The following is a 26168-nucleotide window of genomic DNA, read 5'->3' as shown; positions in this document are numbered from 1 at the left end:
TTTTCTTTTTTCTTTCCTTATAGAGGATTGATCGATCGTTTAAAAAGTATAATTCTAACTCTTTTTCAAAGTACATATGTTACCATGCATGTGTGTGTGTGTGCGTATGTATGTAGGGTGGATATTTGCCGTTTATTGCATTTTGTGGAATGTGCCTGCGGAGTGGCTATGTATGTATGTGTGTGTGTGTGTGTGTGCACACACACACGTCACCTTGTGTAGTTGTCACATTACTGGCGATAGATTAAGCTATGAAGAAACTAACTGTAGATGAAATCCATTTCGTATAATTCCGTTAAATCGGATCTAATCCAGCTAATACAATCTTCATGGAAGTGAAAAAAAATTCTTTTAACTAAAATCCAATTATAGATTCAATTCTAAAAGTTTAAGATGCTTAATTAAACTTCTAAAGGAGAACTTTATTTCGTCTGTGACTGTAATTGCGGTGGAATTTCGGAATGAACACCCACCCCCCGTTACTTTTTTCCTCACGAAAATTCCTGTGGCTTCCTATATGTGATACATCGGGGATGCTGTTCTCAAACTTTGTGCTTCGAGGTACGCAGCCGGCCGTGACTTTTATTATTAACGTTTGACTTTTACTTGTTTCATGTAGAAGCACCGCCTTGAACGAATTAGTCAAACGAATTAAAATTATTTTTTTTTTTTGCATATTCGTAATCTCCGACATCTAAATCGTAGGAATTCCGAAAATCCTTTTTTTCTTTAAATGCATTTTTCCAGGAGACCTACCGAAGGTTCCACGCACTGGGACCGAAGCCTGGAATCGTGGTTGGAGAACAAAACTTAGTCACATCTGCGCTTTTCTCTCGCTCTCTCTCTCTCTTTTTTTAAAATCTTTTCTAAATTATGTTTTAAACAGTTGAAACGACTAATGACTAGTGAAAAGGGAATTGGCACTTTTCATTTTCTGCAGACTGTCTACGGTTCCTCTTTGAGTTCTGGTTAGATCCCCTTCACTTACTTAATGTGTCTGACCTTTTCATTTAGGACTATAAAATTTGATTTGAATACGGTATACAAGGAGCCGATAGTTGAGGCTACAAGTTTTACACTTGTCATCGGTGAAGTAGCCCAGGAGTTAACCTTATTTTGCTTGTGGACCCCTTGAGAGTTATCTTACAGTCTATGGACCCCTTGAGAGCTATCTTACCATCTGTGGATCCCGTATATGCACATGTAATTTTTTGAAATTAAATATTTATTTGTAAGTTAGTAAAAACTAACAATGAAACAAATTTCGTTATATTCATATCATAAATTTCAATAAACGCAGGTTTCTCTCCTAGTAAACAAAATTTATACATTGGACCCACAAATTACAATTTTTCACTCGTGGACCTCCTTAAAGCTTCTGTGGACCCTGGTTGGGAATCCCTGATGTAGCTAAACCTGTTGGTATAGAGCTCAACAGGTAGGTCCCTCGGTAATGCAACGTTGATAATCGTCTCAATCTTTCAGTAGCTTCATAACGAGTAACAACATGCTGGTCTCATATCTAACTTGGCTTCAAACGCAATTAAGCTAAAACAAGCTTTCCATTTTTAATAATGCATTTAATGATTACCAGGAATCAATATCTATAATGACCTTTTTGTTGTTGATGGTTTCTCTTCTAATCAATCAAAATCTCTCGTAACACGAGTCATTATCCCAAGACAATAGAGAACATGCACACACAAAAAGGACTTTTGCAAACATGTTTCCTCCTGAGTAGAAGATAGATCCGAGGACGCTGTTGCTTGTAGAGAAGAAAAAGATTTGCATGTCATCTACAATTAATATAATGGGAGATGAACCCTTGCAGTCTGACCTCCACGATCAGTGCTTTTCATTTGTCATCCATTGATAAAGGGTCAAATCTTAACATATTCCATCACATCCCCGGGGATGTCCTCAGCTCCGAAGAATGGTGCATATCTAAAATAATTTTAGGCACCAAGCATTGCAAAGTCAGTAACGGTAGATTACTTAAGACACGCAGAAGTCAACAGCGTAATAAAATATACACTGCTAGAGCTTGGAATTCCCACCACTTTGGGATCTTTGAGTTTTGATGGCAGTGACACGCTCAGACGAAAGGGAATGATATTCCATACAAACAAGGAACGTATCCATTTTGGGACTCAACTATCGAGGACACAATTGCTTGATTTTTACATAGTTTAATGTAATGTACACCCAGCTTCTGTGTCTTTTGCATGCAGAGAAAATGAAATGTGAACAATATTGTAATTTATGTGGATATTCTATTTCAACTGGTTGTGGAACCTCCACTACCAAGTTCAGGGCCCCGACGGAATAACCCTCTTCCCATATGAGGTTGGCAGTTCCTTAATCTGGGACGCGACCTGCTGTGACACGTTTTCCCGTACCAACCTTGCTGCATCGGCCGCAAACCCAGATATCGCTGCCTGTAGCTAAGAGAAATATAGAACAAAATACAAGAGCTTGACCGGCCACTGTCAATTTGTGCCACAAGAGCTTGACCTTCCACTGTCAATTTGTGCCAGTTGCCGTCAAGACTTTGGGTGTCCTATACTACTGGTTTCTTCCCCAAAATTCAGATAACTGATGCCCGTCTGAGAAATGAATCCTGCAAGGTGGAGCGGCTGCTGCAACGAATGGTGCTGGCCATTCTCCACGGCAATGCCATTCGTTTTGGGGTGTACAACCTGTTACTTCCCCACCCCCTCTTTTGCTGCTCCCCCCCATTTTTTCCCTCTTTTTCTCTGTTTCCTTGGAAGGGTAGTTATGGGTATTTTTTCTCTATAATTTGATATTCTATTCTTTAATGTTTTTTTTTCCTTTTTGTAAAAATGTTACTAAAACATCAAATAGTGATATTTCAGAATTAGTTTTAAGTTGTTGTAGGTATTGGCCAAGTCTTGTGAGGTTGTATGTCTGCTTCACTGAATTTAATGGGAATTTGGCAAGCTTGATTTTTTTTTTTGCTACAGCCCAAGTATAACTGATAATTATATTTAATAATCATTATTTGTACAAATTAAGGTGGCGAGCTGCCAGAATCATTAGCCTGCCAGGCAAAAATGCCAAATAGCTTTTCATCCGTCTTTTCATTCTGAGTTCAAATTCCACTGAGACTGACCTTACTTTTCACCCTTTTAGGGTCGATAAATACCAGTTGAGCACTGAGGTTGATCGACCTCTTCCCCTAAATTTCAGTCCTTGGGTCTATACTAGAAAGGAGTATTTGTACAAATTGATTTTGGCAAACAAATCAACCCTACTCCCTGCACTTATTTCCCAAGTCTGGTATTTATTCTATCAGTCTCTTTGTTCAAACTGCTAAGTTATGGGAATGTAAACAAATGCCAGTTGTCAAACAGTGAAAAAAAAAGTGCGTGTGTGTGTGTGATGGACTTTCACACAGTTTCGGTCTTCCAAATTCACTCACAAAGAATTAGTTGGCCTAGGGCTATAGTAGAAGACACTTGTCCAAAGTGTTTTGCATTGGGACTGAACCCAAAAAGCCCTGTGATTGTAAAGCAAGTTTCCTAACCACACGGCTGTCTCTATACAAACAAGACAAAAAAAGAAACTTTTGTGTTTTTGTATTTCTTTATGTCCATTGAGAAACACAGTACTAAAATATCCACTTTGTCTTACCCCCTTATCGTTAAAGATTCATTCCTCTATCTAAAAACAAGGCCATTAGCATCACAAAATGACAATTAGAAAGATCCAGTCTGTTCATAATTACACTTCTTTCATTTATATCATCCGTGTTACTTAGACTGGCTGAATCTAACAGGTTGTAATGATTAGGTTTGTGTAATTATAACAGAGGGCAGCTGTCAACGGTATAGGCTGACACTAAACTAAGCTGACATTTCTCAGAAAATGACACCGCTCTGCAGTGCCTACTTGTTTAGATAATATAGTGATGTGAATAGTAAACTAATGTATGTATTTTTTTCTTCTTCCCCTTACAGATTAGCTATTTACATATTAGGACAAGAGGGATCCATTTTACATGTTCAGAACAAAATAAAAATGCAGTTTTGGAACATATACATACGTGTTAGTGTATGTAGGGACAATATATGGCACCTGATACTACCGAGGAAATTTGATGACCTTCAACGGTTTCAATTTGATAAGTCTCTCCATTCTTCTGCAACTTTCACGAGATGTATCATGCTAAACGGCTAACAGGCCTGATGAAAACTGGATGTGACTTGTGCAGAACAGTTAACGATTTTCAAATCAGACTCGTTATGCTGAGGGAAGTTTCATTTTCATTTTGAACATCGCTTCATAAATCAAATTAGTTTATATTAAGGATTTTCTGCCTTGTCCCCAAATCCTGCTTATAGGAAAAGCAATGGGGGTGGGGGCTGTCAATAGGTCAAATCAGTTGACTATGTCAAGGTTTCTTCATTTCCAGTGAGTTAATAAGCTTTGTCCTTTTATTTTGTTGTTATTGTATTATAGTTGCAGATCAGCTCTTATCAGACAGTCATATAGTGCACAGGTAGTTGGTTGAATGACTGGGCCTGACTCACAGCTCTATTTTTCCATTTACTCTTTGTTTCCACCTGTGAAGCATTGTACATTCTGATAAATGAATGCACACACACACACACTCGCTCTACATATAGATATATATATGTGTGTGTGCGTGTATGCATAGATATATATATATATATGAAAGAGATCATTGTTTAACGTCAGCTTTCCATGGGTTGGACAATTTGAGGACTGGTGGCACGTAAAAAGCACCATTCGAGCGTGATCCTTACCAGCGTTGCCTTATTGGCACTTGTGCTGGTGGCACGTGAAAAAACATTCAAGCGAGGTTGTTGCCAGTACCGCTGGACTGGCTCTTGTGCAAGTGGCACATAAAAAACACCATTTGAGCGTGACCGTTGCCAGTACTGCCTGACTAGCCCTCATGCCGGTGACACATAAAAGCACCCACTACACTCTCGGAGTGGTTGGCATTAGGAAAGGTATCCAGCTGTAGAAACTCTGCCAGATTAGATTGGAGCCTGGTGCAGCCATCTGGTTCTCCAGTCCTCAATCAAATCATCCAACCCATGATAGCATGGAAAGCAGACGTTAAACGATAATGATATATATATATATATATATATTTAATATTAATATTAGGGAAGTTATTTCCGAGTCCACAGGGGAGAGAAGTTCAATTTAGTGGTACTAAAATGAATTACTCACTGTCTTATACACATATAAATTGATAGGTTTAAGAGACAGAATCACCCTCAAGCAACTCAATCGTTATTGAACGACATTATCCACAATAGGTACAAATAGCACTAAATATTAAAATTATCAGAATTAACACCTACAATTCTTATTCTAAATCATATACTTTGCATTATATATACTACGTGTGTTTCATGACAACATATTCCTCGATATTGCCCTAAATAAAGGTCTTGAAATACAATACAATATTAAAATAATATGGTATTTCAAGACCTCTATTTCAGCATTATCAAGGAATATGTTGTCATGAAACGCGCGTAGTATATATAATGTAAAGTATATGATTTAGAATAAGAATTGTAGGTGTTAATTTTGATAATTTTAATATTTAGTCCTATTTGTACCTATCGTGTATAATGACAATTGAGTTGCTTGAGGGTGATTCTGTCTCTTAAACCTATCTATCTATCTTTATATATATATATATATAAACAGCTAATTAAACACACAGGCAGCCTGTAACTTGTTTGATAAGTGCCAATGCATGATGGCACTTATCAAACTTGTTACAGGCTGAAGGTCTGTGTGTTTATATAGATGTTGATAAATAAATATCTATCTATCTCTCTCATTCTCTCCATATACATGTGTGGGTGTGTGTGTATATATATATATATATATATATATGTATATTACTACTACGGTTAACTTGCACTGTGACCTTCTGTTTCTCAGCTGTTGGAGATTACAAATGATTTTCACTCATTCAGTGTTGCTCCTCCCCCTCAGCAGTATCAAGAAGCAACGATACTGCCAGGGGAAATTCCCTCTGTCGGGTCTTTTTTTAGATCCATCCCCCTCTCTCCCCTCTGCATTCTTCTCATTCATCAACTTTTTGTAGTAACATTTCCAAACTTCTTTGTTCTTGGGTCTGAGATCTCAAGTTTGCTTCTGTTGTTCTCTATACGCTTTGCAAAGTGCATTAATGGATCTGAACTACAGCGGAAGGCTGCTTAAGGTGCTGCACAATAGGACTGAACCCAGGATTATATGACTGTGAAGCAAACTTCTTAACCAAATAGCTAAGTTGATTGAATGATTTCTTTAATCAGTTACTTCAGTACCGTAGATATTATACATCTGCTTTACTAGAGCAGACCTAATCTGGTTGATCAGGAAAGACCTGGGGCTAAATTACAACTAACAATCTAGTATAGAGATATACATACTTTATTCAAGGAGCATCCAACCTCTCCTATTACATTGATTGTGCTATAATATAATATAAATACTAAATTATCTGAAGTCATTTGTATGCCTGCTTCGTTGAAATTTGATGGAAAATAGGTGGACCAATCCTTTATAAAATTCCCATGTTTAAAGAACTGACTTACACTTAATTATGTAGTTGTAGTAGTAGTAGTAGTAGTAGTATAAAAGCTTAATTTACTTCATATGACAATTTCCTATTAAAAAATCTAGTCCTAGTTTTAACTTGAAGTTTGAAGTAATTTTTCTGTTGAAGAAAATAAGATATTTTAAAACTTTTAGATGTGTTGTATGGCAATAAACATGCAGGACTTGAGTGAAGGACATTATTTAGGAAATATGTTCAACTGTCTCAATAAAAGGTTGTATTATGTCACTTATTTATATCGAAAGTATACAGTATTCATATATTTACATAGTTATTGTTGAGACCTGTTGAGGCAAGTGAAAGACTGACACCCGTGCTAGCAGGATGCAAAGAGCACCATACGAGGGTGATTAACAGAGCGGCTAATCGGCTTCCGTGCCAGTGGCACATAAAAGGGCACCATTCAAGTGTGATCATTACCAGTGTCGCCTTACTGGCACTTGTGCCCATGCTAGTAGAGTACCAAGAGCACCAGCCAAGCGTGATCGTTGCCAGAGCAGCCAACTGGCTCCGTGCCGGTAGCACATAAAAGGACACCATTCGAGCGTGATCATTACCAACGTCACCTCACTGACACTGTGCCGGTGGCATGTGTAAAAGATTCGAGCGAGGTTATTGCCAGTACCGCCTGACTGGCCCCCGTGCCGGTGGCATGTGAAAAGCACCCACTACACTCTCGGAGTGGTTGGTGTTAGGAAGGGCTTTCAGCTGTAGAAACTCTGCCAGATCAAGATTGGAGCCTGGTGCAGCCATCTGGCTCGCCAGACCTCAGCCAAAATCGTCCAACCCATGCTAGCATGGAAAGCGGACATTAAACAATGATGATGATTGTCATTAACAAACAACACACTGCTTCATAACCAAACTGCTTATTCTATGATCCTTGTCTTTGTTCTGTTCCTGTTTCATATCTGTGAGCACCACACCCATGTATACATATAAGTGGAGGCATGACTATGTGGTTGAAAAGCTTATATCTCAAACCATGTGGTCTCAGTATTCCTACTTCATGGCACACGGGGCAAGTGGACTTGGTAGATGGAAACTGAAAAAAGCCTGTCGTGTGTGCACATGGGTACCCTTGTTGTTTTGATGTGGTTGTAAACAGCCAAGCTGTCATACAAGCTCTACTCTTTTACTTGTTTCAGTCATTTGATTGCAGCCATGCTGGAGCACCGCCTTTAGTCGAGCAAATCGACCCCGGGACTTATTCTTTGTAAGCCCAGTACTTATTCTATTGGTCTCTTTTGCCGAACCGCTAAGTGACGGGGACGAAATACACCAGCATCGGTTGTCAAGCAATGCTAGGGGGGACAAACACAGACACACAAACATATACACACACATACTTATATATATATATATATATGACGGGCTTTCCGTCTACCAAATCCACTCACAAGGCATTGGTCGGCCTGAGGCTATAGCAGAAGACACTTGCCCAAGGGGCCACGCAGTGGGACTGAACCCGGGACCATGTGGTTGGTAAGCAAGCTACTTACCACACAGCCACTCTTGCGCCTATATATCTGTATATCATCATCATCATCATATTCATTTAACCCTTTAGCATTCAGATTACTCTATCAAATGTAAAGCCTGTTTAATCACATTGTTTTAAATTAATTGTACAGCATCTTGTAACTCTGGGATTTTGATGATGTCCCTGTTTATTTTTAGAATGACTTTGTAGGGTAGGTGGGAGAGGTCAGAGCTGGCTCGTTTTAAAAATAAAACAGGAAGACAATTTTGGCCTGATAGGGCCAGTTTGAACACTAAAGGGTTAATGTCTGTTTTCTGTGGCTGGCATGGATTAGACAGAAACTAGCAAAGCAGAGGACTGCTCCGACTTTTATTGTCGGCTTTGGCATGGTTTCTTTCACTGGATGCCCTTCCTAATACCAACCACTTTACAGTGTGTACTGGATGCATTTTGTCTTACTACCAACACTAGTGAGGCCACCAAGTAACTTGCATTGACACTCCCTTAATTGAGAAGGGAGTAATATTGAGGGATAAAAGAGGGATACAGATGTCTTGCTGTAGAGATACATCATGTCTATCTCAGTCAAAGGAGAGAGAGATAGAAAAAAGTGGTGTGTGTGTATATTCTTTTATTTGTTTCAGTCATTTGACTGTGGCCATGCTGGAGCACCGCATTTAGTCGAGCAATTCGACCCCAGGACTTATTCTTTGTAAGCCTAGTACTTATTCTATTGGTCTCTTTTGCTGAACCGCTAAGTGACGGGGACGTAAACACACCAGCATCGGTTGTCAAGCAATGTTGAGGGGTCAAACACAGACACGCAACATATACACACACATACATGCATATGTATATATATATATATTATATATATATATATATATAATATATATATATATATATATATATGACGGGCTTTCCGTCTACCAAATCCACTCACAAGGCATTGGTCGGCCTGAGGCTATAGCAGAAGACACTTGCCCAAGGGGCCACGCAGTGGGACTGAACCCGGGACCATGTGGTTGGTAAGCAAGCTACTTACCACACAGCCACTCTTGCACCTATATATCTGTATATCATCATCATATTCATTTAACCCTTTAGCATTCAGATTACTCTATCAAATGTAAAGCCTGTTTAATCACATTGTTTTAAATTAATTGTACAGCATCTTGTAACTCTGGGATTTTGATGATGTCCCTGTTTATTTTTAGAATGACTTTGTAGGGTAGGTGGGAGAGGTCAGAGCTGGCTCGTTTTAAAAATAAAACAGGAAGACAATTTTGGCCTGATAGGGCCAGTTTGAACACTAAAGGGTTAATGTCTGTTTTCTGTGGCTGGCATGGATTAGACAGAAACTAGCAAAGCAGAGGACTGCTCCGACTTTTATTGTCGGCTTTGGCATGGTTTCTTTCACTGGATGCCCTTCCTAATACCAACCACTTTACAGTGTGTACTGGATGCATTTTGTCTTACTACCAACACTAGTGAGGCCACCAAGTAACTTGCATTGACACTCCCTTAATTGAGAAGGGAGTAATATTGAGGGATAAAAGAGGGATACAGATGTCTTGCTGTAGAGATACATCATGTCTATCCCAGTCAAAGGAGAGAGAGATAGAAAAAAGTGGTGTGTGTGTATATTCTTTTACTTGTTTCAGTCATTTGACTGTGGCCATGCTGGAGCACCGCATTTAGTCGAGCAATTCGACCCCAGGACTTATTCTTTGTAAGCCTAGTACTTATTCTATTGGTCTCTTTTGCTGAACCGCTAAGTGACGGGGACGTAAACACACCAGCATCGGTTGTCAAGCAATGTTGAGGGGTCAAACACAGACACGCAAACATATACACACACATACATGCATATGTATGTATGTATATATATATATATATATATATATATATATATACACACACACACATATATACAACAGGCTTCTTTCAGTTTCCGTCTACCAAATCCACTCACAAGGCTTTGGTCAGCCCAAGGCTATAGTAGAAGACACTTGCCCAAGGTGCCATGTAGTGGGACTGAACCCGGAACCATGTGGTTGATAAGCAAGCTACTTACCTCACAGCCACTCCTATCTCATTGTACCCTTTACTGACATTTACTAACGAGTGAATTCTTTGACACATTTATGTCCTCTTATGTCAATATTATTAGCATTCACATAAATGAAGCATATTTATGCCTCCTAATATTCCCACGTGCACATCTGTGACTGTGTGTGTGTGTGTGTGGTTAGAAAATATTGAGTTGCCTGAATAGCAGTGACATAACAAATAAGCCGACAATGAAGTTGCTGTTTGTCAAGCTAAATATATAACAGCTGCTTGTTGTAAAAGCCCAACACATCAATATCTCAGAGAAATCTTAGATGAGGTTTCTGCAACGTACTTATTACTTTTGATAAAGCCAGTAAATCTGTGCGTGAAGCTTCAAAGCTTGTGTATGAGTTCAGAAAGACATTCTTTTCTGGTGTGTTTACGTCCCCGTCACTTAGTGGTTCGGCAAAAGAGACTGATAGAATAAGTACTGGGCTTACAAAGAATAAGTCCCGGGGTCGATTTGCTTGACTAAAGGCGGTGCTCCAGCATGGCCACAGTCAAATGACTGAAATAAGTAAAAGAGTAAAAAGAGTATGTCAGTGGTGTGGTAGGTAAAACACTTTGTGGATATTCCATTATACTCCTTTCCAATCTGAGTTCAAATCCTACCCAGCTTCACTTCAGTTTTCATCCCTCTGAGGTCAACAAAATAACTACAGGGTCCAATGAAGTGAGTTATCATCATCAATGTTCTGATGTCCACTTTTCATTGCTTGTATGGATCAGGGGGAATTTGTTGAGGCAGATTTTCACAGGATGCCCTTCCTGTCGCTAACCCTTACCTTTCCGAGTAAGAGAACATTTCTCCGTGACCAGACATGTTTTCAAGGAAGAGTGGAACTGGATATTACTGGCATGATGGTAACTTTTGTTTACAACTATTACATGATGCCCGAGTCAGGAGACAGTAACACACACAGTGGCTGTGTGGTAAGAAGCTTGCCTCCCAACCACATGGTTCTGGGTTCAGTCCCACTGCATGGCACCTTGGACAGGTGTCTTCTGCTATAGCCTCAGGCTGACTAAAGTCTTGTGGGTGGATTTGGTAGATGAAAACTGAAAGAGGCCTGTCGTCTGTGTGTGTGTGTAACCACCACTGCTTGACATTCAGTGCTGGTGTGCTTGTGGCCCCCATAACTTACCAGTTTAACAAAAGAGACCAATAGAATAAGTACCAGGCTTTAAAAAAAAATACTGGAGTTGATACGTTCAATTTAGAAAAAAAAAAATCTTTAATGTGGTGCTCCTGTATGGCCACAGTCTAATAACTGAAACAAGACACACACAAATTTCTTTCAGTTTCCAGCCAGCCCCGTCTGGCCCCCGTGCAAGTGGCACGTAAAAAGAACCATCCGATCGTGGCCGTTTGCCAGCCTCGTCTGGCACCTGTGCAGGTGGCACATAAAAAGCACCCACTACACTCTCGGAGTGGTTGACGTTAGGAAGGGCATCCAGCTGTAGAAACACTGCCAGATCAGACTGGGCCTGGTGCAGCCTTCTGGCTTTCCAGACCCCAGTTGAACCATCCAACCGATGCTAGCATGGAAAACGGACGTTAAACGATGATGATGATGATGATAAATCTATTCACAAGGTTTTGGTTGGCTCAGGGCTATAATAGAAGACACTTGCTCCAAGATGCCATGTAGTGGAACAGAACCTGAAACCATGCGGTTGGAAAGCAAACTTCTTACCACGTAACTAAACCAGTAAAAGAATACATGGCGCAGGAGTGGCTGTGTGGTAAGTAGCTTGCTTACCAACCACATGGTTCCGGGTTCAGCCCCACTGTGTGGGACCTTGGGCAAGTGTCTTCTACTATAGCTTCGGGCCGACCAAAGCCTTGTGAGTGGATTTGGTAGACGGAAACTGAAAGAAGCCCATCGTATATATGTGTGTATATATATATATATATATGTATGTGTGTGTATATGTTTGTCCCCCCAACATCGCTTGACAAATGATGCTGGTGTGTTTACGTCCCCGTAACTTGGCGGTTCGGCAAAAGAGACCGATAGAATAAGTACTAGGCTTACAAAGAATAAGTCCTGGGGTCAATTTCTTCAACTAAAGGCGGTGATCCAGCATGGCCACAGCCAAATGACTGAAACAAGTAAAAGAGAGTATGAATGTAACTATGCTGATTATGAATCCAAGGTCCAGAGTAACAAAGCCAACACATTACACCTTATTTGATAAACTTCTCTAATTATCTCCTCAAAAATCTCTCTCAGTCTCACTTTATGCACAGCAGACATGAGGAATCATATCAGTGAACAATAGAATGAGTTATCGTCCAAACTACAGAATGCTCAGCCATCAGATGTCAGAAAGTAGTGATATGTGTGACAGATACTAAAACAGGGAGGTAAATGAAAACAATTTTGAATATCATCATCATCTTCATCATCAAATATTTTTTTTCTTTTACTTATTTCACTCATTTGACTGTTGATGATGATGATACATAAAAGTTTTACTAGATACAAATTATTTGTATTATGCGAGAAAATTAATGACCTGACAATAATTAAAATACCAACACAGCCAGAGTTTTGAATTATCAAGCATAGTCATAATTATATATCTTTTATCTGTTACTCGTTTCAGTCATTTAACTGTGGCCATGCTGGGGCTCTGCCTCAACAAGTTTTGTAGTCATGGACAACCTGCAGCACAGGAAACTTTCTGAATGACAAACCTAAACAAAAAGAATTTCCTGAATTTTTTCTTAGTAATGTGGTGCACCTGGTGATGAGAAATAGTTCATGGGAACCACTTCTGATAAAACGCTGCCCATGACTAATTTAGTCACACAAACCAACCCCAGCACAATGCAACTGAACCCAAAACCCCATGGTTGCAAAGTGAGTTTCTTAATCTTCCTGTTTCACTTCTGGGCCTAACATTAATTCGCTCCATTTATCAGCTCTTGACTCTGGGCCTCTTTTCTACAAGTGGTCCATTCTCACATTTCATATCCTTGATCCTTAGCTATAAACTTAACCAATGATAGACTGGGTGATCAGTCAACCAGTCTATCATTCAAAACTTAGTGCCCAGGTAATTGCTAAAGGTTTTGTTCGTCTCTGACCTATTATATACTTTAATATACATGTAACATTTATAAATAGAAAGAGCTTCCTATTATTGACGACAACAAAAAAAGCCTCAATACAGTCTACATAATTTGCTAAAAATAACAAACAAGTTTCTTTCAAATCATATCCTGCTGTCTTTAATAGGATTCCTTGAATGTTATTGTTCTAGAAATTATTCCAGTGGGACTGAACCTGGAACCATGTGGTTGGTTAGCAAGCTACTTACCACACAGCCACTCTTGCGCCTGTCACTAATGTCACTAATTTAAAAAAAAATTTTTTTTCTTTTTATCTTTACTCTTACTCTTTTACTTGTTTCAGTCATTTGACTGTGGTCATGCTGGAGCACCGCCTTTAGTCGAGAAAATCAACCCCAGAACTTATTCTTTGTAAGCCCAGTACTTATTCTATTGGTCTCTTTTACCGAACCGCTAAGTGACGGGGACGTAAACACACCAGCATCGGTTGTCAAGCGATGATGGGGGGGACAAATGCAGACACACACATACATATATATATATATACATATCTACGACAGGCTTCTTTCAGTTTCTGTCTACCAAATCCACTCACAAGGCATTGGTCAGCCCAGAGCTAAAGCAGAAGACACTTGCCCACGATGCCACGCAGTGGGACTGAACCCGGAACCATATGGTGGGTTAGCAAGCTACTTACCACACAGCCACTCTGCGCCTTGTTGATTTTAAAAGAAATATTTGAAAAATATAATCAAACTTTCCTCTGTTGACTGCAGACGACTAGTATTACATAGCAATAAGTATCAATTAGTGAGGGAACCACTGTGTGGCTCTACTTGCCTTGCTAGAAAGAGCAGCCAAATACACTTTAACTTTCACCCTGTCATTTTTAACCCTTTAGCATTAAGATTACTCTGTCACATTTAATGATTATTTATCCACATTGTTTTGAATTAACCTACATTATCACACCATTGACATTTCTATGATGTGGTTGCTTTATTTTTAGAATGACATTGTAGGGCAGGTGTGAGGGCCTGGATGTGGTCAGCTTTGATACAAAATAGGTAGAACACTTAACTATACTCTTTACTCTTTTACTTGTTTCAGTCATTTGACTGCAGCCATGCTGGAGCACCGCCTTTAATCGAGCAACTCGACCCCGGGACTTATTCTTTTGTAAGCCCAGTACTTATTCTATTGGTCTCTTTTGCCGAACCGCTAAGTAACGGGGACATAAACACACCAGCATCGGTTGTCAAGCAATGCTAGGGGGACAAACACAGACACACAAACACACACACGCATATATATATATATATATATATAAATACATATATACGATGGGCTTCTTTTCAGTTTCCGTCTACCAAATCCACTCACAAGGTTTTGGTCGGCCCGAGGCTATAGCAGAAGACACTTGCCCAAGGTGCCACGCAGTGGGACTTAACCCGGAACCATGTGGTTGGTAAGCAAGCTACTTACCACACAGTCACTCCTGCGCCTATGTGTGGCTTGCTTAAATACTAACGGATTAAAAAAAAAAGAGAGGAAAAACACATTTAAAAATTAGTGCTCAGTTCCATTCTAAAGGATAGGGTGGTCACAGCTGGATTGCGTTTGATCATAAATCTGCTCAGTTGACCCGGGACAATATGCTGTTATCATATCGATGTTATTTCTGTAACATAATTCTCATTTCCTGCAGTTTTATCTAAAAACATGGAGGCTAATTTCAGTAATTAGTGAAATTATAGCACAAATATTTACAATTCTCCCTGTTCATATTTCTCTCTAGCTATTAAGGGATTATCTCCGAGCTGGACTAACTTCAGCCTAGTTATATGCCATCTGTCTAATAAAGGCAATCATGTGACTGCTGTTTTCGTTTTATAATCTATTTTGACTTTTGTTCTTTTCGCTTTATTTTTATCTCAGAAGAAATAATTTTCTTCATTTACAAATAATTAGCCTGAAAAATATACATGCTGGGACACGTTCTGAAACTATTTAATTACAGAAGTTTTACCTGGGTTTGGAGTGGGGATGATATTGTCTAAGCAGTGAATAGATGTCCTTTAATCTCTGTTTTGAGTTTTAATTGAAATGTTGATTGTAAATTCCTAATTTACTGATTGAAGCTGCTTTGATTCCATTTAGTATTTGCTTTTATTATTTCTTTCATTAACTCAGTAAGCTGGTAGAATTGTTAAGTGAGCCGGGCAAAATGCTTAGTGGTTTCTCTTCTGATTCTCTACATTTTAGGTTCAAATTCTGCCAATGTTGTCTTTGCATTCCATCATTTTGGGGTTAATAAAATATGCATCAGTTAAACACTGGGGTTGATATAATTGACTTACACCTTCCATCATCATCATCTGCTTTCCATGCTGGCGAGGGTTGGACGGTTTGACTGAAAACAAGTAAGTTGGTGGGGCTGTACCAGGTTCCAATCTGATTTGGCAAGGTTTCTATGGCTGGATCCCCTTCCTAATGCCAACCTATGAGAATATAGTGGATGCTTTTTATGGCACGGGTGCCATTGACTTGACACCAGCCACCGCTACAGTCTCCCTTGGTTTGACAGGTCAACACAAGCACGGTATATTACTAAGGGTCTTGGTCATCTGTCACTGTATCCATGAGGCCCAATGCTAGAATGGTGTGTTTTTTGTGCACCAGCATGGGTACCAGTCAGATGGCACTGGCATCGGTCACAACTAAAATTGCTGGCCTTGTGCTGAAATGTGAAACACTTTATTGTTATCACATTTAATGTTTGTTTTCCATGGGTTTGATAGTTTGACAGGCGCTGGTATGGCCAGGGGCCATGCCAGGTTCCATTGTCTGTTCTAGCGTGGTTTCTACAGCTGGATGCCCTTCCTAATGCCAACCACTTTACAGAGTGTAATGTGACACCAGCGCATTATCGCTTCAAAATTTCCTTCACTTTTGTATACTGTTGTTGTTGTTGATTTTATCCAAAGCCCTGTTCCTGACTGTTGATCTGTCACCATGTGGAATGAAATGTTGCTCTTTTCAGTCAGTTACAATGATATCAGACTCGGTGATTACCTCAACATCAACAAGAGAAAGGGATTTTTTTTCCATAGCATCACATCCAGTTATGTCACAATCATGAGACCTACAGCCAAATGTGGCTGAGTGGCAAGAGGTTCGCTTCCCAACCATATTAGTTTCGGTTTTCCTCTCAGTGTGCGGCACTGTGGGCAAGTGTCGGCTTCGACAGCTCTGGGCTGACCTAAGCCTTGAGTGGGTCTGGTAGATGGCCTCAGAAACGAGAGAGAGAGAAAAAAAGAAAGGTATCCTCAAACTGGAGTGGGCCTCAATTTCCTCTCTCTCTTTCTCGTTTCTGAGGCCCTGCCTCCCCGCTTGACTAAAAAATGAAGACAGGAACAAGCAAAAGCACTTCTTGATACCTGTGAGGGGCCCTCTGATGTTTGTTTATGAACATTAATATCAGTCTTTCTTCATTTACCTATAGATAAAAATTAGTAAATTTTTACAATTTAATCCCTAATACTAAACACAGATTAGATAATCATGACTGTAGTCCATAGTTTGAATCCAAAGACTTGGCAATAAGCTAGGTTGTCTGGTCTATTACGGAGGTTAATTTTTTTCTTTATATAAATCCTACAATTATTGATTGATTTTGATGTTTTGAGTCTCTCGTAAATGCAAGAAACCTACTGAGATATCGATTGATTTGTTCAGTGTGTGTACGTCTGTTTTCTTTGCTAGCAGGAGTGTGTGTCTGGTTGTAGAAATCAAGCTGAAACTGAGACAGTGAAGTACAATGTGTCCTCCAACCTGTTAGATCCTGTTGCACCAGCCGACTCTTGCTAGCAAAGAAAGCAAATGTAAATTGATGATGATGATGATATCTATATATGCATTAGATAGGCCATCATTGGAGTGTTAAGTTTGAGTTTTCTATCCAGACCCATTTATAATGGGCCTGTTTGGTTAGGACAAGTGGATTTGGGCAGAAATAATTATACCTGTTGACATTTTCTCTTTACTCTTTTACTTGTTTCAGTCACTTGACTGAGGCCATGCTGGAGTACCGCCTTTAGTCAAGCAAATCAACTCCAGGACTTATTCTTTGTAAGCCTAGTACTTATTCTATCAGTCTCTTTTGCTGAACCACTAAGTTACGGGGAGATAAACACACCAGCATCGGTTGTCAAGCGATTTTAGGGGGACAAACACAGACACACAAACATATACACACACACACACATATACATATATATGACAGGCTTCTTTCAGTTTCCATCTACCAAATCCACTCACAAGGCTTTGGTTGGCCCGAGGCTATAGTAGAAGACTCTTGCCCAAGGTGCCACGCAGTGGGACTGAACCCGGAACCATGTGGTTCGTAAGCAAGCTACTTACCACACAGCTACTCCTACGCCTGTATAATTTAAACAGAAGCAATTCAAGAAAAACTTGAAGTAAATTCCTGTTACCCATTTAGCAACTGTGGCACCACGAAAAACTATTTAGTCAAAAGAAGTGATGAGCTGGCAGAGCAGAATCATTAGTGTGTTGGAAAAATAAGCTTAGCAGCACCACCACCCCCTCCATTCCCACCCAGTTCTTTATGTTCTGAGTTCAAATTCTGCTGAGGTTCACTACTTTCCATCTTTTCAGGGTTGATGAAATAAATTCCAGTTGAGCACCGAGGTCAATGTAATCGATGTGTCTCCCTCAGAATTGCTGACCTTTCAAAATTAGAAAAAAAAGAATGTTAAGATTCTCTGGAATGGTTTCATGTTGCCTGCTCTGAGACATATTTGAAACCTGCACTGCAAAACTAATAAAATATTTGGCAATTACTCAACGATTTCACTACTGACACTGGTAGACAATATCTTTTTATAGAATCTACTACAGTTTGGTAGGCTGGGCTGATGAGATTTAAATATCTAGGCCAGGTACTCTGCAGTGCTGGTTATGGGAATCGACACTTAGGCTGAGGTGCAAACATTCTGTTGACTTAACTGGTTACAGCTTTATAAACCTAGTTTGTTAAAACTTCCGAACTGCTTGAGTTAAGATAATAAATGAAAAAGCTTGTACTTCAGAGCCTTAACTTCATCTATGTTGATAACAAGTAATACCTATAGATATACGAGGGGTGCTGAAAAGTTCTGGTTTTAAAGATATCATGAAAGGCCTGGTTGCAATTGCCCCAGCTCCCCTTCAGGGTTGGCGAAAGCGATGTGGTGGACAGTCAAGGCGGATCTGGAACCCAACCTAGGCCCCCATGTCTACGGTGTTCGCCGCTGGAATAACAAGTGGTTGGAGATGCAACATTGAGGATAAATGAAGCCAGCTCAACCCACCCCGGGTGAATGCTGTCTCAAGACAAGACAAGAAGACTGGTTGTAGGCCTAACCTTTCAAGTTTAGAAAAACTGAAGGATTGCTGTATCTGAGGGGGAATATGTTGAATTAAATCATAATTAACTGATCTTCCTGTATTTTTTATTTTTACTCAAAGCCAAGAACTTTTCAGTACCCCCTCATTTACACAGGTGAGGTATGTCTATGTGGCTAAGAAGCACACCTTGTAACGATATAGTTTTAAGTTCAGTGTAACTGTGCAACACCTTGGACAGGTGTCTGCTTCTTTAGCCCCGGGTCAACCAATGCCTTGGGAGTGAGTTTGCTAAACAGAAATGTGTGGAAGCTGCCTATGATTGTCACCCCACAACACACACACCACTTTCAACCAGTGTTGGTTTGTTTACATTCCCGTAAATCAGCCAACAGGCCAAAAGAGTAAGTACCAGGCTTTAAAAAGTATATAAGTCCTGAAGTTGATTCGTTATGGCTAAAACCCTTCAAGGCAGTGCCCCATCATGGCTGTAACCAATACAAACAAGCAAAAGCACACAGCTGTAAGTACTTCGTTAGTGTACCTACAATATAGGATGGATTTGTGAATATAGGAGCAGCTTAGTATTTGGTTGAGGTTTTTCTGGGTATATGTCAATCCAAGTCAAACCCATAGCCTAATATATTTTCTGAATGAATATATTTCTGTTCTGGATTGGAAAGTTACACAGTATATGTATCACAGGTGGGACTCTGTCATCCAACGAAGGAACTTTTACACAACAGATGATTTTTGTATTTGGTTTGCATAATTCTTGATGTGAACTTGTGTGTTGAAACAAATTTTGTGTTTTTGGGAGGGTCATAATTATGAACACATGCACTGACTCTATTGCACTTCTTTATTATTCATTGATTAATTAACTATTTGACCCTTTAGCTTTCAGATTATTTTATCAAATGCATTGCTTATTCACATTGTTTTGAATTAATCATGTATTATCTTATAACTTTGAAATCATAATGAGGTAACTTCTAATTTTTTAGAATGATACTGCAGAGTTGTTGCAAGGGGCCAGATGTGACTAGTTTAATTTACTAATCAATTCAGAGACCTGAAGCTGATCTGAAGAGAGAGCGAGTGAGCATGTCATTGAAGAGGTCAACAAAACGACTTTGACGAACTTAATTGATTTCATTAATCAAATGATTAACGAAGCATTCGATTGTTTAAACAGTTAGCTAATTGATGAATAATAAGTGAAATAGAATCAGTGTGTGTGTGTGTGTTATTGGCATAATGACCCCCCCAAGATACACTAGAAAAATTAAGGCTTTTGTTTAGTTAATTAATGTTTTTTTTCTTTTTTTTTTATATTTCAGAGAAACATCCTGAAGTGAAAAAGCTGTTTGGGCCAGATCCGAATCTAAAGTTCATAGTCTTATGTATGGTGATCATACAGATGATATCAATGTATTTTGTTAAGGATATGGACTGGGTGTATATAATAATATTTGCCTACTGTTTTGGTGGTGTCATTAATCATTCAATGTCTTTAGCTATTCATGAAATTGCTCATAATTTGGCTTTCGGAACAAAGTACCCACTAGCAAACAGAGCTTTGGGAATATTTGGCAACTTACCTCTTGGAGTACCTGTCTCAATCACTTTTAAAAAATACCACCTGGAACATCATCGATTTCAAGGAGAGGATGACATAGATGTAGATATTCCTACCTATTTCGAAGCTAAGTTCTTTAACAGAACATTTACCAAATTTCTCTGGGTGGTTTTACAGCCATTGTTTTACACAATACGGCCGTTTTTCATTCGTCCTAAGTCTTTTGAACTTTTGGAACTAATCAATATATTTGTACAGTTTAGCTTTGATGCTGTAGTGTTTTATTTTCTGGGTATAAAACCTATTGTGTACATGATTGCTGGAACTCTTTTGGCAACTGGGCTCCACCCAATGGCTGGGCATTTTATATCTGAGCATTACATGATCAAGAAAGGATATGAAACCTACTCCTATTATGGCTGTCTCAACGCAATCACCTTCAATGTTGGTTTCCACAATGAGCACCACGACTTCCCTTATGTTGCTGGAAGTAAATTGCCTGCGGTAAGATTTTATTTTATTTAATTTTGTTCAAAATAAGTTTATTCATTGCTCTGCGTATTCAGTTGTAGCTTACAAATCAAAAATTATAGACTTTTCACCAACTCTGATTCATCTTGAAAATGTTGACACAGTTTGATAGATCGACACAATGCAGATGTTTTCTTTGACCTCTTTAGAAGTTGAAAGCAAATGGGTTATAAAAAAAGGATACACACAATTTTGCAAATTCAGTGCATTTTCTTTTATGCTTTATCAGTCATCTTTATAGGTTTTTCTTTCATTTTTTTTAGTGTGAGAAAAACTTTCACAGAAATTTAGTTCAAGTTGTGATAAAGAAACTAATGTTTTATTATTAAACACATAAAGAATAACGAATTAGCATTTGTAAAAACTGAAATAGCAGCTGCTATATGTTTTAATGAGTTAATTGTGAATATTTGCTTTGCCCCCATTGATGTTACACCTGGTGCTATGATGCAATACAGACGAAAATTTTATGTAGGCACAGATGTTGTGCAGTTGAGGAGCTTGGGTGGTGTGGCACCTTGGGCAAGTGTCTTCTATTGTCCTGGACTGTCCAAAGCTTTGTGAGTAGATTTGGTAGACTGTAACTGAAAGCAGCATGTTGTGCGTGTTATGTTTATCCTCCACCACCACTTGACAACTGGTGTTGGTTTGTTTATGTCCCTGTAACTTAGTGGTTCAGCAAAAGAGAATCGTAGAATAAGTACCGAGCTTTAGAAAATAAATACTGAAACAGGTAAAAGATGTATACTGTTTATATTCTTTTCTACTCTAGGCACAAGGCCTGAAATTTTGGGGGAGGAGGGCAGTCAATCAGATCGACCCCAGTACGCAACTGGTACTTAATTTATTGATCCCAAAAGGATGAAAGCCAAAGTCGACCTTGGCGGAATTTGAACTCAGAACTCAGACGAAATACCACTAAGCATTTTGCCAGCTTGCCACCCTGTGTATTATAGTCAGACTGGTATTCTCCTTTTTGTGGGTGGATTTGGTAGACAGAAACTGGGAAAAGCCCATAGTTTCCAATTTACTGTGAAAGCATATCCAGCCAGGGTGCAAAAATTACCTAATTTGAAAACTGGTGAGAATTGACTCCTGGAAGGGCATCTGGTCAAAGAAAATCTGCCACAGCAAATTCTGTCCAACCCATTCCATGCAAGTATGGAAAAGTGGATATCGAAACAAGGATGAGGGTGGATTATTCCCTCCTTTCAGATGTTAGACTAATACAGGGATTTTGACTGGTGATTGAGAAGTCTTTGCAGAAATGTGGCCTGCCTCTGATTTGCACATAGAGCATCTGTAAAACTGCATACAAGGCCAGCTGTACTAGTGTTGTTAGCCACTAAGAGAAGGTGCCATATGTTCTAAACAATATCTTGATTATCAGGAAAAAAAAAAAACCAGTTTTTCTAACCCATTCCACGTGTGTCATTTTGGAAATTAATCGAAACACAGATTGTTGTATTTCATTAGATACTTGGTCACAAAAAAAGGTTAACTGCAGTAAAACCAAAGTTTGCATTTTGTGTCTAAAATTAGAATCTAACTGTTCGACACGAGTACAGTCTGCTCTGTTGGTTACTATAGCAACAAGAGAATCACATCACTTAAATACATTGTTTTATTCAATGAAACTGGGAGATCATTAATATTTATAAGAATGATTTCAGAAACGACTGCTTTATTTATTTGCGTGTTAATTTTAAAAACATCTCTACATGGGGGTCCAATTTGGAAACGGTGATACTGTCATTGTCATCATTTAACATCCAACCTATGCCAGCATGGAAAACGGATGTTAACCCTTTCGTTACCAACCCAGCTGAAACCATCTCTGACTCTGTAGTACAAATGTCTTGTTTTCATAAGTTTTTAATTAAAATCTTCCACCAAACTTTAGTCACAATTTAAGTTCCTAACACTAGCTTAATGATAACTAAGTTATTATACTAAATTCTTTGTTATATTTAAAGTAATTGAAAGAAACACAGAACCTCTCCAAAAAAAATACAGTAACGAAAGGGTTAAATGATGATGTTTCATGCTGGCATGTGTTGGAAGGTTTGACTGAATCTAATGAGCTCAAGGACTGCATTGTGCTTCAGTGGTCTGCTTTGGCATGGTTTTGACAGCTTAATGTTTACTACAAAACATTTTTACATAATCTAGTTTCCAAAATGGTTTCAAAGAGAGAGAAAGAGAAAGCTTCAAATGTTATTTGACTGCAGATAATGATAATATTATGGCTAAGGTGACATTTTGGTGAATGTTGTTTGATTTAGCTAAATAGTTAGCAATGTTCTATTCTTGTCATTCTGGTAAATTCTCTAAGCGTTGACTTACACAGGATGCATATGGGGGAACATGAAAAGTCTGTAATGTAAAAATGTTGGATTTTTGTGTGCATGTTCTAAGGGTAATCCTTTAGCATAAATATTACTCAGTCAAATGTAATGCTTGTTGTTTTGAATTAATCATGCATTATCTCATAGCTTTGAGATTTAGTAATATGATTGTTTATTTTCAGAATGACATTGTAGGGTAGGTGTGATAGGCAGATCTGACCAGATTGAGCATAAAACAAGCCAGTTCGGATATTAATGGGTTAACATATTGTACTATTGTGTCAGAACAATTTTGAACCTCGCTTCATATGTTCTGTTCATCACATCTTTGCCTGCTTATTCTTGGGAGGGTCATGGAGGGAGCGTCCTCAAGCATGCCTTCCAATGGGTCTTATCAGAAGCAACTGTCTCCAGTTGATTCAACTGGATCCCTAAGTGAGACCAGCTGAGCTCACAGGTGTTACCCAACTCACTCATAGTCTGCCCCTCAGTCTCCTGGTTTCGCCCATAAAATATGTCCAGCGATTCTTTCCCAGAACATTCTCACCACATGTTTATAATCGCAGAACTGTGATCTCTCAGTTCAGAGAATTAATGGCTCTACCTGGGGTACCTCTCTGATCTACACACTCTATCCATCAACACTATTTGCTACAATTTCTATCTGTAAAGTTTATCCTTCTGTAAGCTAACGCTTTGTCCTTGATGCTCTTTTCCCTGAAATCAGGGTATGTTTAATATGCTTGTGTGTCTTTTAATGATATCAAATACTCTTAAGTCCACTTCATAAGAGAGATTGTGCACTCACCTGTAACCAATTTGCTTTCACCATTGGTCTTTATCCATGACAAGGTCAGCAGCTTCTTCTGCCTGGCTCATCATTACCAAGGGAAATATATGTGGCACAAGCACACACTACACTCTGTAAAGGGATTGGCATAATGTCAATCACTTTACAGAAGGTCATCCAACCCTAGAAACCATGCCAAAACAGAGTGGGACCTGGTGTGGCTCTTGACCCTGTCAGTTTCTGTCAAACCGTCCAACCCATTCCCAGCATGGAAAGCAGACTTTAAATGATAATGATGATGCAAAATGCTATTGGCTGAGAAAATCTGGGCTCTTGTATTTTTTGCTTTTCTTGAGCCCTAGGATTCATAAGGCCAGTTATCTGCCCACTTAATAGGACGCTAGTCTGTAGCAGGGTTCAGGGTTAACAGTTTGGAAGTGGGGGTGGGGAGCAAATCAGTTGCATTGACCCAAGTACTTGGCTGGTACTTTATCGGTCCAGAAGGGATGAAAGGCGAAGTTGGTATTAGTGGCACATGAAAATAACCATCTGAGTGTGGTCGATGCCAGTGCCCCGTGACTGGCTCCTGTGCTGGTGGCATGTAAAAAGCACCCACTACACTCTGAGTGGATGGCGTTAGGGAGGGCTTTCAGCTGTAGAAACATTACCAGATCAGATTGGAGCCTGGGGCAGCCTCCTGACTTGCCAGACCTCAGTCAAACCATCCAACCCATGCCAGCATGGGAAATAGATGTTAAACGTTGTTTATGGCGGCAAGGAGCTGGCAGAATCGTTAGCACCCCGGGCGAAATGCTTAGCGGTATTTTGTCTGTCTGAACGTTCTGTGTTCAAATTCCGCCGAGGTCAACTTTGCCTTCCATCCTTTCAGGGTGGATTAAATAAGTACCAGTTACACACTGGGGTCGATATAATCGACTTAATCCGTTTGTCCTCTCTGTGTTTAGCCCCCTGTGGGTAGTAAAGAAATAGGTATTTTGTCTGCCATTACGTTTTGAGTTCAAATTCCACCGGGATCGACTTTGCCTTTCATCCTTTCAGAGTCAATAAATTAAGTACCAGTTACACACTGGAGTTGATGTAATCGACTTAATCCCTTGTTTGTCCCCTCTGTTTAGCCACTTGTGGGCAATATAGAAATAAGATGTTAAATGATGATATACACACACACACACATACAGACACATACATAAATGCGTGTTTATTTTGTTTCTAGGGCCCATTTTCATCAAACACCCCATATTACAATTGTTGACAATGATTTAGAATCTATTTTCTGTTTTTTTTTTTTTTCCAGCTCCGTAAAATGGCACCAGAGTTTTATGACAACCTACCATGTCACACCTCTTGGGTGAAAGTGATTTACGATTTCATATTTGATCCTGATATTGGACCGTATTCAAGAATAAAGCGTTCTACAAAACCTTTCAAATCTTCCAAGTAATTAGGAATGCTGTGCTGGTTTTTTTTTTTTTTGGTTTTCATTTTTTTACCATTGAAAAATATATTAAAAATTTGTTTAAATTTTTAATTACTCATAATTATAATTTTTGTTTTCCATTACTGGAATTCTGTACCTCATTTTTATTAATTTTATAAATCACTTTATTACTAAGGTGACAAGCTGGCAGAGTCGTTAGCATGCTGGGCAAAATGTTTAGCAGTTCTACTTTGCCTTTCATCCTTCCAGGGTCAATAAAATAAGGGCAATCCTTCAGTTTGACGTGACAAAACAGTAACAAGACCTCGCTTGTTTCCGTGACAACTCGACAATTCACTTTGGATATCTTTGTGACAGCTGCTGTGACAACTACTAAAGTGTGTCTGTGTGTGCGTGCGTGCTTGTTCTTGTCTGTGTGTGCGTGTGTGCTTGTTCTTATGTGTGTGTGTGTGTGCATGTTCTGACACACAGACAAGAACACGCACGCATACACACACAGACAAGAACAAGCACACACGCACACACACACACACTTTAGTAGTTGTCACAGCAGTTGTCACGGAAACAAGTGAGGTCTTGTTATTGTTTTGTCGAGTAAAACCGAAGGATTGCCAAAATAAATACCGGTTGAACACTGGGGTTGATGTAATCGACTTACATCCTCCTGTGAATTTGCTGCCCTTGTGGCAAAATTTAAACCCCTTTTTTTTTTTTCTTTTTTTTTTTTTTATT

General features: G+C 39.2%; 1 protein-coding gene across 3 annotated transcripts in view; it reads left to right on the top strand.

The window, feature by feature from the left end:
- Window positions 1-25526, top strand: part of LOC115216999 (sphingolipid delta(4)-desaturase DES1-like) — a 29451-nt gene extending 3925 nt beyond the window's left edge. For all 3 annotated transcript variants that reach the window (XM_036507311.1, XM_036507310.1, XM_029786517.2), the window contains exons 3-4: window positions 20070-20812; window positions 25293-25526. In XM_036507311.1, the coding sequence (XP_036363204.1) occupies window positions 20070-20812; window positions 25293-25439 (890 nt within the window). In that variant the 3' untranslated portion in view covers window positions 25440-25526. The remainder of the gene's footprint in view (window positions 1-20069; window positions 20813-25292) is intronic.
- Window positions 25527-26168: the final 642 nt, after the last annotated feature.

Source organism: Octopus sinensis, linkage group LG11 (genome assembly GCF_006345805.1).
Source record: "Octopus sinensis linkage group LG11, ASM634580v1, whole genome shotgun sequence".
In the NCBI taxonomy this organism is placed as follows: Eukaryota; Metazoa; Mollusca; class Cephalopoda; order Octopoda; family Octopodidae; genus Octopus; species Octopus sinensis.
This window is presented reverse-complemented; position numbering and strand designations above follow the sequence as displayed.